Source organism: Phyllostomus hastatus, unplaced genomic scaffold (genome assembly GCF_019186645.2).
Source record: "Phyllostomus hastatus isolate PE091 unplaced genomic scaffold, TTU_PhHast_1.1 phas_scaffold_78, whole genome shotgun sequence".
In the NCBI taxonomy this organism is placed as follows: Eukaryota; Metazoa; Chordata; class Mammalia; order Chiroptera; family Phyllostomidae; genus Phyllostomus; species Phyllostomus hastatus.
In genome coordinates this window covers 98,727,561-98,743,880 of record NW_025334041.1, presented here as the reverse complement: position 1 = coordinate 98,743,880, position 16,320 = coordinate 98,727,561, and the positions used below count along the sequence as shown (strand labels likewise).

Below are 16,320 nucleotides of genomic sequence, written 5' to 3'. Positions count from 1 at the left end.
AGTGGATCCCAGGGGAACTGATGAGTGGGGTGGGGCAGAGAGGGGTCCCACCCTTGGAAGTTATAGCTGAAGACAGGACAGTTTCTCGAGCACTCTGAACAAATATAATGCATTTGTGAGCTGACCTGGCTTTGGATATTCATGTGAAGGGAGAGAGGACATGTTCATTCATCAGATATTTCAAAACCCAGCACTGTGGCAGGCTTTTGGATGGACAAAAGGGTCCCGCTGTCTGCTCTCCTGGAGTTTGCCTTGTCACGGAGAAGACAAGCAATAACCAGATAATCACAAAATATACATGGAAGTACAAATGTGATCACGCGCTGAGAAGGACCGGTGCAGGGTGCTGTGGGAGCATTCGGCAGGGGCTGAATTTAGATTCCCTTCCCTTCCCTTCTGCCTAAGTGGTATTTAAGCTGAGGTCTGTAGATGTGTAGGAGTCAGCCAAACAGCGGGCTGGGAACACGGGTCCACGCCATCTGTGGGAAGGCCCTGAGGTGAGACAGATCTCCACGCATTCCACCAGCAGCAGGAACATGTCAGGAGGCTGGGCTACAGGCACCTGCAGGGCCGGGGGCGCTGAGATGTAGGTGGCAGCCATTTTCTGGAAAATGGCCAGGTCCTCCTAGAACAGGGGTCCCCAACCCCCAAGCCGCAGACCAGTATCAGTCTGTGGCCCATTAGGAACCGGCCTCGGAGCAGGAGGTGAGCAGTGGCTGCTCACTCACATTACTGCCCGAGCTCCGCCTCCCATCTTCCCCATCCACTCCACCCCACCCCCGTCCATGGAAAAATTGTCTTCCACGAAACTGGTCCCTGGTGCCAAAAAGGTTGGGGACCACTGCCAACGAAGATCCCAGAGAAGCAAGGCTCAGGCCCCAGGGACTTCAGCAGTCCTCTGCAGCAGCTGCTGTCCCTGAGGAAACCGGCCTGACTTCTGACCAGAGGACCTCGGTTCTCTGAGAACCGGGATCCCAAAGCCGAGTGAGCAGCAGCGGGACCTGGGGGCTGTGTTACAAGCAGGCTGCCAGGCCCCACCCTCAGAGGGTTTGACTTGGTAGGTCTGGGCGGGCCCGGCAGTGTGTTTCTAACAGGTTTCCAGATGATTCTGATGCTGCTAGTCAGGAGCCAGCCCTGAAACACTGCCGCAGGCCTTTGCAAAATAGTGAGAAAATGGGTGGAAAAACGCCCTGCTCATGTGGACTTCAAGTGGGCTGACCACAAGCTTGTAGCCTGCAGTTGAACTTGGGTTTTAGAGAAAAGCCCTGCGGCTGCATAGGCTGGGCCAGCGTTCTGGGGAACAGCCCCCGAAAAGGGAGCCCGGCGGGCCGGGGGAAAGGGTGGACGGACATGGTTTCCTTCCACTGTGCAGGTGTCGACGGGAGCCTACAAGCGCCAGGTGCATGAGGTGCCCCTGGGGAAGCAGGTAACCGAAGCCATGGTCATTGAGAAGATCACCTGGGCCTCCTGGACAAGGTGACTGGAGGAAAACCCTTTCTGAGGAAAAGGCCCCAAGGGAGTCTCTTGTCCCAGGCTCAGCCTGCACGTCTGTGGGTAGCTGGGTCTGAAGAAGCGAGATAGAGCTGTGTTCTTTGGAGGTGGGGGCAGAAGGCTTCTTGGTACCAGTTTGGGCCACTGGATTCCATCTGACCTGGGCCTTGAGATGCAAAGTCCCTCTTTTTGTGTAATCAACCCTACAAGTCCCCACACCCATCCAGCCAGCAAAGGGAAACCATCTCCCAGCCCCTGACCAAGCCCTCGTGATCACCGGGAGGCGTGGGAGGGCTGGGACTACCAGTTAGCCGGATAAGGAACAGTGCCTTGCCAACGTGAGGGAAGAGACCGTCGTCCTGTGAGCCTGAAGGAGCCCCACTCCTCTCACACATACTCAGGACTCTAGGGAGGTGGGGGAGAATCAGAGGTGGAGGTAGCTTTTCTTTTGAGGGTGAAAGGGACCCGGGCAGAGGACAAGAAGAGCTGGGGCAAATGTAGAGGGGCCAGAAGGGCCACACAGCCATACTGTCGTGGCGTAAAATAACCCTCGTACTCCTGAGAGAGGACGTACCCCTGAGAGAGGACGTCTGACTGCAAGAAGGTTCTCACAGATCTCCTCCTAACACCTCTTCCTGTTGGAACAGCATTCTGGGAGACGAGGTCATTGGCATCTGGCCGAGAAATGCAGACAAGGCTGATGTTAACTGCGCGTGTGTGACCCACGCTGGCCTGAACATTGTCACGGGAGATGACTTTGGGCTGGTGAAGCTCTTTGATTTTCCATGCACAGAAAAATTTGTGAGTCTTCCTTAGAGGAACCTCCCCACACTGCCCCCACGCTCTGGGTTTTCGGCACTGTGCCAGAGATGGCGGCCACACCTGGACAGCCATCTAGAACCTAGAACATGAGGAATCTTGTTCCAGCCCTCTGGAAATTTGGCAGCCCCTAACCTTTTCATCTCCCTCCCTCTGGAGGGGGAGTCCTGGAAGCCGGGAGAAGGGACGATGCGGGGTGGACAAAGTGGCTGTAACTGGGGCAAGTCGGAGAGGACAGCCAGTGAAAGGCTGGCTAAAGGAGATTTCAGACCAAGTGGGAATCTTGAGTGAAGGAGGTTCTGGCAAGCGGGGACCTGTGTCCTTCAGGGAAAGGGGCCCGCGGTTCCTGGGAGGAGCAGGGTCTCTCAGCTGTCTCCGTTCACTTTTGCTCACAGGCCAAACACAAACGTTACTTCGGGCACTCGGCTCACGTGACGAACATCCGTTTCTCGCACGATGACAAGTATGTGGTCAGCACCGGAGGAGACGACTGCAGGTACTGACCTGATTAGTCTGGCTGTTCCGCCCCAGGCCTGGTCTCCACTGCCCCTCCACACTGACCACCCCCCAAGAGTCTGGTGGGTCAGGCTCTCCCAGGGGTATGGGGAGGTGGTGAGGAGGACAGTGAACAGGAAATCCCATGAGTCCTAAGGAAGACAAGGTCCTTCCCAGTTTAAGGTATTTAGTGTCTGGTGACTTCCAACCCACGTTTTGACAGGACTGTGTCTCCACGAGGACTGTCTTGGGATTGGTGAGAAGCCCAGGGCATGCGATAGCCACTCCAAGCCTTGTTGGGTGGAGGGACAGGTGGGGGAGACCCAAGACGGCCCACTTCAGTAGGAGCTCCTGGACAAGCCATAGTGCCATTCCGGACCATCAGGTTACAATGTCCTTGATCCTCTTAACTTCCAACTGATCACCAGAATTCTTAAGATCGGTGATTAATCCACAACCAAAAGAGGTTTAAAAAATAGTAGTATTGAGCCTCAGCCTCCTGGGAAACAAGCATGGCAAGTGTTGCCCAATTTTACCTAAGAGACCAGTTGAGGGGAGAGGCCATTAGGCCCAGTGCAAGTTAGGAGCAGAACCTCAACCAGTTTACTTGGACTCCTAAGCCAGGGCTGCTTTTGACCTTAACCACTGTTCAGTGCAAAATGGGTGCATTGCTTTGCGAGGTGCAACTGGTCTCAGAGTGATTTTGGAAGCCCCCTACTAGCTCTAGAGGTGACATTGGCCCCTTCAGCATTTCCAAGGCAGCTTTCTTCTGTTCCCCCACACTCCGCCTGTGTAGGGTGTGGGGGGACAGGACAAGCTCATTCTAAGTCACTCGGCTTCTCCACATGTAGTTGAAGAGCTTTAATGCAACGTGAACACTGGTTTCTGTTCAGTCCAACCAATACTCTTGGGGGCAGAGGGTGGAGAAGAAATGCATGCATTCCAGATGTTTATGTGGTCTATGTGAGGCTGTGGAAAAGGCACTGCAGAGAATGTCAACCCACTTCCTACCGAAAAGCATTGTGTAGAAGGTGGCCCCAGAGGATGCCTGATGGCCTGCCTGTGAGCACCCATCTCCAGTGCCAGCTGCTGCCAGCACTTAGAGCCCTTGAGATAGGACCGAGAGCAGCTCCCCGTGGAGTGTGAACATCCATTCAGGACAGCACCAGCCAAACTGTACACAAGCCAGCAATGAGAGATGAGAGTAAACCAGTCACCTTGGTGCAGCAGATGCAGGTGACTTTTGATTGCAACAAAAGGCTTAGAAGTGGCCTTTAACATGCTGGGCCCCCAGGCCTTTGTGGCCCTGGGAGCACACTGTGATCCCTGGCTCTGATCCCTTCACTAGGAAGGGCTCTGCTGCTCAAGTGGAGCTGATAAAACCTTTTCAGTGCTAACAAGAGAGATAGTGTGAAGTCAATTTGCCAAAAGTCCTCACACTGAGCATAGAGACTCCGGCTGCTGAAAGAGCCAAACAAAACAAAAAACAATAAACCTTTAAAGATAAAAAAACAGTAGATCTTTAATTGGTAGCAAGATTTCTGGTTTGCCTTTTTTTTTTTAATTGACATGGACATGTTCACTGCATCACCAGAGCTTGACTGGAGCACTTGCAGGATTGTGCTTTGTCACGTGATAGAAATAAGAGTCCAGCCCTGTAAAAGGACCGTTTGATCTGCCTTTCCAGTGTGTTTGTGTGGCGATGTCTATAAATGCCAGAAACCTCTCACTTTATTGCTGCTGCTGCTGCTCCCACCCGGCAACTGCAGAGGCGGTGTGAGCCACCTCCTCGCCACCAGCTGCTGGAAACGCCTCCAATGCTGCAGGCCGCACAAGCTCCGCGTGCTAGCAAAGCGGTAAGACTGCGCCCAGACTTGGGGATCTCCAAAACTGTGATGCCAAGAAGGAAGGTCAGTTCTCAGATGTTAAGACTGCTTGCCTCTGTTCCTGAGACTAAAAACTATACGTACTAACAACACTGACAAAAAAGAAAAAAAAATCCTGATAATGTAGCCCACTGACAAAATTTAAAGCCTCATTTACCCTAACCAATATGTAGCTTTTAATTTGCATCAAAACTTTTACAAAAGATGTTTTGCTATTATGTTTCTATATACTTTCAAACTGTTCATTTTTACAAATAAGTTGAACAAAACAGCTTGAGTTAGAAGCACCCAAGTCCTAGAACTACTGATAGCCTCTGTTTTCCACGTTTAGCTTTCAAAACCAAATGAGCCATGTATAAACAAGTTGAGAAACTTAATTTTTTAACGTTTTGTTTGCAGAGTTTTATATCCATTAAGTGCCTTTGAAAGTTTCCAGTTGTGTGGGCTGCCGTCTCACCTCCCACAAATTATCTCCTTTCTACATAAGGTGCTAAAACTTCGAAACCGAGGAGGGCTACAGGACCCTTAGCAGATTCCCGGTCTGTCACCTGTGTCGTGTGTTTATGTCAAGGCTTCCCAAAGGAAGGACATCAGTTACCTGCTTGGGAAATAGTGGCTGTAGGAAGGTGAGCAACAAAGACACTCAGGAGGTAGGGAAGGAATAGAATGAGTTTTCATTATGTTTAGTGCCAAACCCACAAAATCCAAAATAGAATTCAAATAAAAACAAATCTCTACCACAGAAGGAAAAAAACCAGTTCCAGGAAGACAAGCTGATTTATCTTGTTAAATCTAACACAGTAATGAATGAGGTAACCTGAGGCTGACTGGGTTTTCACCCTCCCAGAGTGAGATTGACTGGACACACCACTGATTTGCTTCTGAACTAACTATATGGTCAAGTGTGGATTAAAAAAAAATTCTCTGCAGAACAAATTCCTAAACCCAAGCAATATTTGATAAATCAAGATTACAAAACAGAATAGTCTAACTTGGAGCTCCTCAGAGTTGGTTGGTAGCAGATGTGACTTGGACAGCATTAACCAGAAGACAGCGTCAAACCACCGCAATGGCACTTTCCACTCGGCCAGCCACGGGCAGGCGGGGCCAACGGCGCTCTCTGCAGGCGGGCCTGGGGACCATGCGCGCACAGGCGCGCCACCGAGTCCTTCCGTCGGCGGACTGATTTTGGATCTTGACTTACTGGCTAGCTGTCAGTTTAGGGAAAAGGTGAAGTGAAGCATTTTCAATTAGATTAACATTTACCACAGAAGTGCTTCAGCATTCTAACGGGATTAGATCATTCATTAAGCTCTTTTTATATGCTGGTTTATTAATGCCTTACATTAACCCACTGATAGGTTGTTGGGCCCACAGTTAGTCCTTTCGCAGTCCTACTTGTTTTCTGTAACCACGTGACTGGTGACGCCGAGTGATAACCACATCTGCCTATATTGTACCACTGACCTTCCATACTGACTGAATCTTGCATTGAACTAACCATGTGGAAGAACAATAAATTGATCAATGATATGTACAACTGTATTTAAAGAGCAATAGTGTCTGTGTCAAGAAAACTTCTTAAATCTTAGTAAATATTTATATGGTATGATTTTATGTATGTTCATAAATCCTGCACTGTATTCTATGTTAAAATATTGGTGCATGAATTTATTTTCAATGATCAAAGTATAAAAATACATAATTTAAACATTTTGGTATGCGTCAAGTAAATTTATGTAAACATTCGTTTGTTTTCAAAGTAAACACAGCTGCACAGGAGCTGAAAACCTTTCTAAAAATCATTCACTGGTTGAAGCAAAGTCTATACCTGCTTTGTATGTACTTTTAATCTGCTACAGTCCCATGAAACCAAAATACCAAGCATAGTTTAAGTCTATAAGCTTTATTGATACTTTGCTTTTACAGTTCACAATGCATTCCACAGATTTAGTTCAGTACAGCTTAAACCACAATTGTATAAATCTTCATTTTATAATTTCTTGCATAACAATGTTTGATATTTGCAAACAACATTTTTGGAAGCATTAGATTCAGTCCACAGATTCAGAGTTTGTGACAAAATTAACTACGGTGAGTCTGTGCATGAAGTTTAAATGGTGAGTCCTATATGCATGGCATCATTTCATGTTGGAAACAGATGGTAGTGCTCCTAGAAATATATTTTTTTTCTGCTCATGTATTTGAAACTACACACATATAACCAATGACTCTGAACGCTCAAGCACTGTGGGGAAGCTGGAAAGTAAAGGTCTAAGCTTTGTAAAACACTATATATAGATATATATATAATCTATATTTACTTATATTGGCAATTAATATAACAGTAAAATTCACAATACACCTAGAACATACCAGAAAGGCAGGCCTTTTCACTCCTGCTTTAGTGGTATGATCTCGTCTAAACATTTCATTTCAGAAAATCTGAATCACTCTACACAGACCATACACAGCGCACAAACTGTGAAAAGGGTTATTTTTTTTTTCATCCCCACTGTCTCTGTAATTCCCAAAATACAGCAAGACTACCTGAAACAAAGTATGATACACAGCTTTCTCAGATCTTGTTTTATTCACCAGTGCCTCTTATAGGAAAAACAAGTATGATTATGGTTCAAATCCACACATAGCAGCTTACAATACTTAAGGTGAAGAGCACACGGCAGTCCGGACAGGCACGTCCCCCTCGGACACCGTGCCCTAAAAATGAAGATCTGCGAAGCTGCACTGCATTGTCCAGGTGTCATTCTTCCCTGACCCTCCCCCATGAAATCACATGAAGACCCCCTTTAAAGATAAACTCCTACTGTTAATTATTTCAGACTTTTTTTCACTCATTTTTGCGCTTCAATCCAGGGATTTTTGCTTGGATTCTGCAAATGGAAAGAGGGGGAGGAAAAGGTCAATGTAAAGAATTTTAAATCTGAAGTATCTTGTTTTCTGCTTCTTAAAATGCTATCCTTCAAGAACTACTTGTATGGCACTCAGCGTATGTAAGAAATGAAATCCTAAACATCAAGTTACAAGCTATAATTTTGCTACCGTGGCCTCATGAGTTAGTTTTAAACAAAGCCTTAAAAACAGTAAACATAGAAATAAATTACCCAAATGTTAGAAAAAAAATCTTCTGGCAATCGTATCACGCTTTAGGTCTGATTTGCTATAGTTGCTATGCCTGAAAGATGAAAATACTGCACTGTTCTCAAAGTCTAGTACGCCTTATTCTGAGTTAAAAAAAAGTTGCAGATTTTAAATACTTACTTAGCCATAGCATCTTTGACATTCTTATTTGCAAGTCCTAGATAATAATCTATCTGTGCCTGAAAGAGAAGTATAAAGAAGTTATTAGAAAATTAACATTGCTAAAGAATCTCATTGGCCATCACTATGACCCAATAAATGAAAGGTGAAAGAAACCACCACTTTTTAAGACTTTGGAACTGGCATTGATACATGTCCAAGTTCCACATAATAAAGTGAGCTCTGTATTCTGAAATCTGCAGTTAAGGAATTACCTGATGCCGTTCATAAATAACAGGAACGCTGAAGAGTGAAATCAGAGCTGAAAAAGGAAACACACAACCTTTACAACAGACTGGTGTGACTGAGGGAACAAACACTACAAAGTCCTCAAACTAGAAACACTCTTAAGCTAGTCAGGCAGTGTTCCTAATGACGGAAAAATACACAGGGTCTCCTGGATGCACCTGCTGGTGTGGTGGGGAGCCACTCCAGAGCAAAGAAGTGACCAAGGGAGGCTGCAAGAACCATTCCTGGCTTCTAAAACACGGGTACTACCTGGTTAGGTAGATTTATGATCGTACTGTCATATAAGGCAACCCTCACTCCAGTTTATCACTGTTAGTTGGAGCAGTCTTCAGGAACATAAAGTAGCACTTCAATAAACAGCATCAGCAATTTATTTAAAGAGATCACAACCTTAAATACGTCTCTATTTTTCCTACAATATATAAACACATTCCCCAATAAAATCTCTAAGCTCCTTGCACACAATTCTCCATCCCAATGTGTTTGTGGACTTACCCAAAATCAGTAGTGTCAGGCCATTGAACAAGGCACCGACGTAGGTAAATACCCACATCAACACTGCAAACTGTAAGAAAATAATGTTAGCCTATTAAAAAAATTCAAGTAAAGCTTCTTAATTAAGCTTTCAAATAAAAGCATCCCACCTAAATGCCAAGCTGGTAGAGGCATTATTCTTTGGGGACTTGGTAAAATACAGATATTTCGTTTCTAAGTCACCACTCTCAATTTAGGATTTCAGAATCCTAATTAGAACAACAGACTTGATTCATTTTCTCCGGAGTTCACTCTCAAGCAAATAGTTGATTCTGTTTTCTCTGAGATCAGAAAATATGCCAAAGGTACAACTTAATAACTCCAGTTCTAATACAGCATTTAGCGCTTAAATGGCAAGACTGAAAAGGCGCTGTGAGAATTCACATTAAATCTGATTTTAAAGTACTAACAAATTAAGTGAAGGTCTACCGGAGCTGAGTAAGTCAGACATTAAAATCGTAGACATGTGAACAGTAAACAAAGGGGCAGGGAGTACTTGTTATCAAGGAGACTAGGTTTCAGGTACCAAAAATATCACCCCTGGCACTTTAGTGAGGATCAGAGGCACTGTCTGCCCAGGGACAAATGTTTTCACAGCCACAGTTAACCCTGGGAATGAGGACTCACACTTTTATACCAGTTACTAAAATTGACCATTACGCTTCTTTAGCCGCTGCCTTCTTTATTTATTTAACAAACACTAATATAGTTCTTATATATTAGTGCCAGGCACTGTTCTCGATGCTTTACAAACAGAAGCTCACTCACTTTTCCTGGCAACTTTAGGAGGCAGGCACCATTACAACTACGGCAGACGTGGACGCTGAAGAAACGAGAGGTCAGTCACCTGCCCGAGGGAAGATCTCACTGTCCCCTGTTCGTCGAGTGCGGCTGTCTGGGAAAGGCTGTGCTTCCAAAGAGTGATTTCCTTTGGAGAAGTCCTTTATTTCCTCTCCATACTTTATGAATGGCTGGGCAAGAGAACTTTGATGTTTTCTTCCAGTTCTAAAACTTGTTGACATCGTATAGTACAAAGACTCAATGACACTTCAAAGCAGTTCTTGAAGACTTATAACCACCGTCAGTCTGGATTTTATTAAATACTCATACCAGCAATTCCTTTGCTTCTTATTCTTATTAAAAGCCTTCCTGTGCCTGGCAATCGCTCTGCACTATTCACTAGTAGGTAACAAACACAGCAGCACGACGCCACCATCTACAGGGATTATTTAGGTACGTGGAGCATGGTGGGAATGGAAAGGAGAGAGGCGCCAGCACCTCCACGACCCAAAGCAGGGACTGCTGAGCTTCTTCTGTCAAGTAAGGTCGTGAGTGTGGGCCACAAGGGCTGTCACGTGTGCTTTGAATATCATCCTTTAAAAGGGTAGAAACCATTCTTAGTTCCCAAGTTCTACGAAACAGGCCATGGGCCAGTTTGCTCACCCTTTTGATCTAAAGCGTATCTTTCTCCCTGTCTTTCTTCATTCGTCCACATCAGAGAGTAAGCCTACTTCCTACAGGTTAGGAAGACACTTTGGATTCCTCCACCGACTGTCAGCTCAACAAATAGCAACAGTCCAGCTACCTCTAAAGCTGAGTTTAATTAATGTTTAAGCAAACATACTCAAGCATTTTTAACACCTGTCCATTGAAAATCAAAAATTAAATGCTGCCCCTGTCTTAGCAACTGCTGTGGGGCTACTAGTAAAGGTCTGAAATCCAACCCCAGTCAGCAAGCCTTTCCCTCTCACGCAGCTCTGCGGACTCTCATTGCAGAACTAAGTATAACTTCTGCGCTGGAGCAAGTGTGCTACAGAGCAACAGAGCTATTTTCATCCATCCCCATCTAACATCTGAAGGGAACACGAGTCCACCTCTCCCATTTTAGAAGAAACTGCTTTAGCAATAAAGACACCCTATGTAACCGAATTCAGATACGAACACACACAAGCAAAAGTAAGTCCTAGTTGGGTCACTAAGTCACTGCCAGGGCCCGCTCCAAACCCACGTGGAGAGAAGCCCAAGTCGCCAACACCTAGTCTGTCCAGGAGCTCAAGTGTCCTGTACTTGCCCCTTGGAGGACACTCCTAAAGACCAGGCTCTCCACAGGCAGAGAAGAGAGCGGAGAGAGGCCTCAAGTGCATGTGGGGCCAGGCAGGTGACATAAACTCGGGGAGAGGCGGGTGGGAGGGAGGAGGCCCGGGGCAGCAAACACGGCCTTCTCCTCCTCAAAGAGGTGCCCAGCCGACTCCCCACTGCTGCCAGCGACTGCTGCAGGCCCGATACCCCGCTTTCTCATCTCAAGGGAGAAACCAGAAACTCACATTTTAACGATATCACAGAATTTTAAATGTTACAGCTAAGTTGGGAGAATTTAACACTTCAGACACCAAAAACAAAAATACTGGGTGAGGGTTTCCAGAGCACACTCCATCAGGAGAGAAAGGAGTGTGGTAAGAACAAGCATCCAGCAAATGCACAATGACTGTAACTGTTATATAATAAAGCAGCAACCACCTTTTTTGGGAACTTATATTAATTAGGTCAGTTCACAACCCCAAAATTTAGTACTGTTATTATCCCTATGGTGGAAGAAACCAAGACACAAAGATTAGGGATGTTGGCAGACCAGAGGTCACAGTGATCTCAGGTTGATCTGACTCCAGGATCTACACTGTAAAACCACCTACAATGGGAATTTCCTGTGAATACGCAGCTATCATAAAGAGACAGGAAAAAGGTCGATAAACACTTTTAAAAAGCTGCTCTTATTTTAGACCTATGAATTCTATGCTATTCCATGGCAAATGCTTTTCAATATTACAGCCAATGCAAATAAACTGTGCAAGTCCAAGCTGATCTCTCCCCAGGCAGAAATGAACTGGAGGAAAGAGGGACGAAGTCCAGCGAAGGTCTGACAAATGCTGAAAGGGGGCAAGGGCCATGTCTTGTTTGTCTTTCCCTGAAGGGGAGAGGACATTTGCCTGTGTATCACAGACCTCACCAGAAAGTCCTGCAGGCCTTTCCTAGATGATACCTCCATGGGGGGGGAGGAGCACTTTTAAAGAAAATGAAGAGAGGGTACTTAACAGAATTTCAGAAACTGCTATGGCAATTCTGACATTTTCAAACTTTTTCTGCATTTTTAAACACTGGGAAGTATTTGACCTTTTTTGACATCTTCAGCTTCGCCCGTTAATGTCACTTTGACTGCCTCTACATTCTCTCCAGCCCATTTCCATTCTAATTTTTCTGTGAGCCAAAGAAACCAGAAAGGAAACTGTCAAAGTGTGTATGTTAATAACTCCATAAGAGCCCGAGGGCTAGATTTTAATGTTGTTTTGGGTCAGCTATTTCTGGAGTGAGGCCTTTTTTGCTCAGTTTCGGATTTAAGATTGTATTCTGGAACATCATGGTTGCCATAGCTAGAAATTTTCTTACAATGTTAACATATATTTTCACTGAAAGTCACAGAACTGCCATCATATAAAACCTAGTCTCTATCACTCAAAGCCATGTAACAGAAAAGTAAGAACCTTTGCCTAAAATAGTGGGTCTCTTTATTTATTTTTAAAGATTTTATTTATTTATTTTTGAGTGAGGAAGGGAGGGAGAGAAACACCAGATTCTCACACACCCCCAGCTGGGGCCTGGTCCGCAACCCAGGCATGTACCCTGACTGGGAATTGAACCTGCAACCTTTCAGTTTGCAAGCTGGCACTCAATCCACAGAGCCGCACCAGCCAAGGCTAAAATACCTGGTCTTAGTAACTATTAAGTAAATTAGACTTTTTCTTGGGATTTGACGTTTCAAAAGTCAGGAACCTTCTAATAAAGTTCAGAGCCTTACTCAAGATGCTCTAAAGCTGAGCCCCGAAGGGATGGTCATATGCTTTTCCTTTATAGTAGGGAGTGGGAGGGCAGTGGGGAGAAACCAGAGCCCAGGGTGCAGGGGTGTCCAACCCATGTCCAGGATGGTTGTGAATGTGGCCCAACACAAAATCGTAAATTCACTTAGAACATTTTTTTGCTCACCAGTGTTCATTAGTGTTTGTGCATTTAATGTGTGGCCCAAGCCTACTCTTCTCCTTCCAGTGTGGCCCGGAGATACCAAAAGGCATCCACCCCTGGACCTCTTAATGCCACAGCTTTTAAGATGGTGATCCTCCATACAGTATTCCCTAAAAAATGAAATCACAATTTCATGGGATGGGACCCCCCTCCCCGCTTCCCAGGTATCAGTAAATTTTACAGCTCCCCAGGTGGTTCCAATACACAGCCAACACTGAGAACCACGTTTTACAACAGGAGGCCCTACCAAAGACCCCTCACACAGAGGGCCTATCACAGATATAAAATTAAACCTTAACCAGATGGTTTAAGTTTGTTCAAGTATCTTACCAGTTTTCCGGTGGTAACGGGTATTAGTTAAACAAGGTTAACAAATACTAGGTTAAATCAAGTTCTCCAGCCTCTTTCTGACTTGTCAGGCACTAATGAACTAACATCCATTAGACCCTCTAAGTCTTAAGACAGGGATCCACACCCAGCTTTCACAACTTAATTTTACTAGAGAACATTCCTTCTTTACTTCCCCTCTCATTCATTCGCCTCCCCCACCACCTATGTCTGGTACTCGATTGAACAAACCCACTTTACAAAATAATAACTTTTAAAACAAAGTCTCGTCAAAACGTTGAGCTGTGGTTAAATTTTATAATAATGTCTGAAATAAGTTCTACTGACTGGAATGAGGAATATTTTTTCAGTGATTTTGCCCTTAATACTTGCCTAGAATTAATCCTTTCAGAAATGGATTGTTGCTCAATCCATGGACACTTGAAATCTTTTCTAGGACTGAGAAGCTTATACTCAATTGCAAAGGAGCAAAACAAGTGGAACGATTACACAGAATTTAAAAGGGGAGGTCTGCAGAACCCATTTTTCCTGGTCTAAATCGCCCACCAGGAGACCCGGACCAGGCGCAGGTAGCCGCTGCCTCCCGCCAGGTCTCTTCATAAGGCCTAGTGAGCCCTGGAGCCGGGTTACTTCTCCAGGCACACCTGAAGGAACAGGCTGCTCCCTCACACTGCCCCCAAAGAGGCAATGAACAAGCAGAAGCAGTTGCTTAGCATGCTAACACTTGTGGCTCTAAAATTTTTAATTTCTGAAGAAGAATGTTTCAAATAGAAGTAGTGGTAATTGTGACTCAATCTAGAAATGTAGATTATGTAAATTTGAGGGTGCCAAACCTCTTTGAAGACAGCTATAGAGAACTGTCTTTTAAATTTTTGTTGGAAAGCTATTATTTTAAAAAAGCCATAGAGATGGATACGATGTTTATTTTCTAACTGAAAAAAATCATAATTCCCATTACATCTTTTTGAAATTAGGATAGTTTCCATTTTCCAGCAATGAATCATATAAAATCAAAGTAATTCCAGTCAAAAGCTGGTTCCTATAAAATTTTCTAAAACTCCGTGTTCCACAAATTCATCTGGTAGCAAGAGAGACTGGGGGCAGTTAATGTAAACTCTCCACAAATTTAATATTTGAATATAAGGAAATAAATAAATAAGGACAAATAGATTTTTCCTTGACATTGAACAGGGTTTAAGAAATGATAATTTAAAAAACCATTTTTTGCTTGCTTTAGGGAGACACACTATGATTCTCCTACCAACTACTATGGCTAAAAGGCAAATAGTAATAGAGTCAGAAAAAAAGTCACTCTCTTTTTAAAAATGCTCTGTATAGAAACAAAAAGTAAAGGGTAAGAGTGACAATCACTCAAGGAACTCTTTCTAGAAAGAGAATTAAGTCCTTTTTATGAAGAGTCCAAGAGCATCAGTATCAGCTTTTTGTCATTAAGGGACATTCTGAGCAAAGCGTCCTGTGTTCTAAGCGCCTTATTCAGTGGAAACGGACGCAATGTGCACCCCTCACACACAAGGGCAGTGCACTCCTCACACACACACTGCACAAGGGCAGTGAGAAAGCATCGCCCAGCGTAGAAGAACCAGAGTTTATCAGGAAGACCCTGTGCGGGTATCATCAGTGTCAGCACACGTACTCATCACCTTTGCATCCAGAGAAAAAGATCCATGGCCTTATTCTTTTGCCTTGATAGGTTTTGAGACTTCAATGCAAAATTCATCCTATGGGCTAATATGTTGAAACAACTGTTACTTATTTGGAGCGCTGAAAAACTGAAAAGAATTGCCTTCAGAAGGAAGTCACCAAGCAGCTTTCCTTGAGCTCTGGACTTGCCAAAAAACACTACTGAGGAAAACCATTCATATATATTTTCTTCTTTTACTTTTTCCTTTCAAAAGTACTGCTAATCCTTAAAAAGGAAAAGTAATAAACTATATTTTTAATGCAAGTCCTTCCCCCCAATATTAACAAAGAATGTCTTAAAAATATAAGAAAGCATCATAAAAATAAAATGTTCCAGAAAGTAAATCTGTCTCATTATGTGCCATTTTCCTGTTTCCTTCAAGTCAGCAAAGTCACCCAAGGCAAGAATCTATCGAGTTTAGTTTCTCCCATTTGTGCTAGCTTCCTCATGAAAAGCATAATTGCTTAAAAAGTGAAAAAAAAAACTAAGGTAATTTTCAAAAGAAATTTTAAAATGAGATTTAACAGTAAAAAGAAATTCTTCATCTCATAAAGGTTATTTATTCATAATTTCCTCATATCCTACTTTCAAACATCTGTGCAAAACAGTTTTAAAGGTTTTTAAAGTATTCAATCAGACCTCGTCTAACATCTCTCACTCCCCAGCCTGTGCACATAATGCCCACCCCACGTCATGCCTGCACATGAGACTGCACACGGGTAACAGTAAGCTCCGCAAGAACAGCATTCTTCTGACTAAAGAAAAGTGGAAACCTTAAACTCGAACTTATAAAAACTGGAACATAATGAATCATTCTCAGATCAATCTGTTCTGTTTTTAAACAGATTTCTTCAAGAATACCTCTTCTCTCAAGAAAAATGTTAAATTAAATTACAAACATAAAACTGCCTTCATAGCCATACTACACAAACATGAAGGATGACTTTTGGTTTGTATCTGCTGTGATTTTTATCACGTCTACAAAAACAATGACACCGCCCTCTATCCAGTGTCCCGCTGCCCTTGCTTGGAGTCACCCCCACCATTCAGAGACAGTTCTTTGCTGTCTGAAGCTGTGTCACTATTTATAGCATCTCTTCTCAATTTCCACCCACAAACCCTTCATCTTAAATGTACTAGTACCTCCTCTTGAATAACTGTTCGTACATGCTCTCCCCAACCCTCAGGCTTTACAAAGCAACCATCACCTAGGTGAACAGGAACAGGTTTCTTCTGGGACCCACACGTAGAGGACACTAATTCATCTACTCCAAAATGTTTGTTTCCTTTTGAAATGAACTGATCAAACACCCCAAATAATATAGCCATGATCCTGTTTACTCATACACTGACATCGAAGCACTACTAAAGTAAATTACCATATGCAAACACTCTATACAAAAA

General features: G+C 44.1%; 2 protein-coding genes across 5 annotated transcripts in view; one reads left to right on the top strand and one right to left on the bottom strand.

Moving 5' to 3' along the window:
* EML6 (EMAP like 6) overlaps nucleotides 1–6,371 on the top strand; it is a 96,628-nt gene extending 90,257 nt beyond the window's left edge. The window contains exons 30-33 of the mRNA XM_045827295.1: nucleotides 1,373–1,476; nucleotides 2,139–2,292; nucleotides 2,706–2,806; nucleotides 4,493–6,371. Coding sequence (XP_045683251.1) covers nucleotides 1,373–1,476; nucleotides 2,139–2,292; nucleotides 2,706–2,806; nucleotides 4,493–4,517 — 384 coding nt within the window. The 3' untranslated portion in view covers nucleotides 4,518–6,371. The remainder of the gene's footprint in view (nucleotides 1–1,372; nucleotides 1,477–2,138; nucleotides 2,293–2,705; nucleotides 2,807–4,492) is intronic.
* Nucleotides 6,372–6,581: 210 nt separating this feature from the next.
* RTN4 (reticulon 4) overlaps nucleotides 6,582–16,320 on the bottom strand; it is an 80,093-nt gene continuing 70,354 nt past the window's right edge. For all 4 annotated transcript variants that reach the window (XM_045828178.1, XM_045828179.1, XM_045828180.1 and 1 more), the window contains 4 exons: nucleotides 8,757–8,826; nucleotides 8,228–8,274; nucleotides 7,974–8,032; nucleotides 6,582–7,585 (listed from right to left, as the gene is read on the bottom strand). In XM_045828178.1, coding sequence (XP_045684134.1) covers nucleotides 7,543–7,585; nucleotides 7,974–8,032; nucleotides 8,228–8,274; nucleotides 8,757–8,826 — 219 coding nt within the window. In that variant the 3' untranslated portion in view covers nucleotides 6,582–7,542. The remainder of the gene's footprint in view (nucleotides 7,586–7,973; nucleotides 8,033–8,227; nucleotides 8,275–8,756; nucleotides 8,827–16,320) is intronic.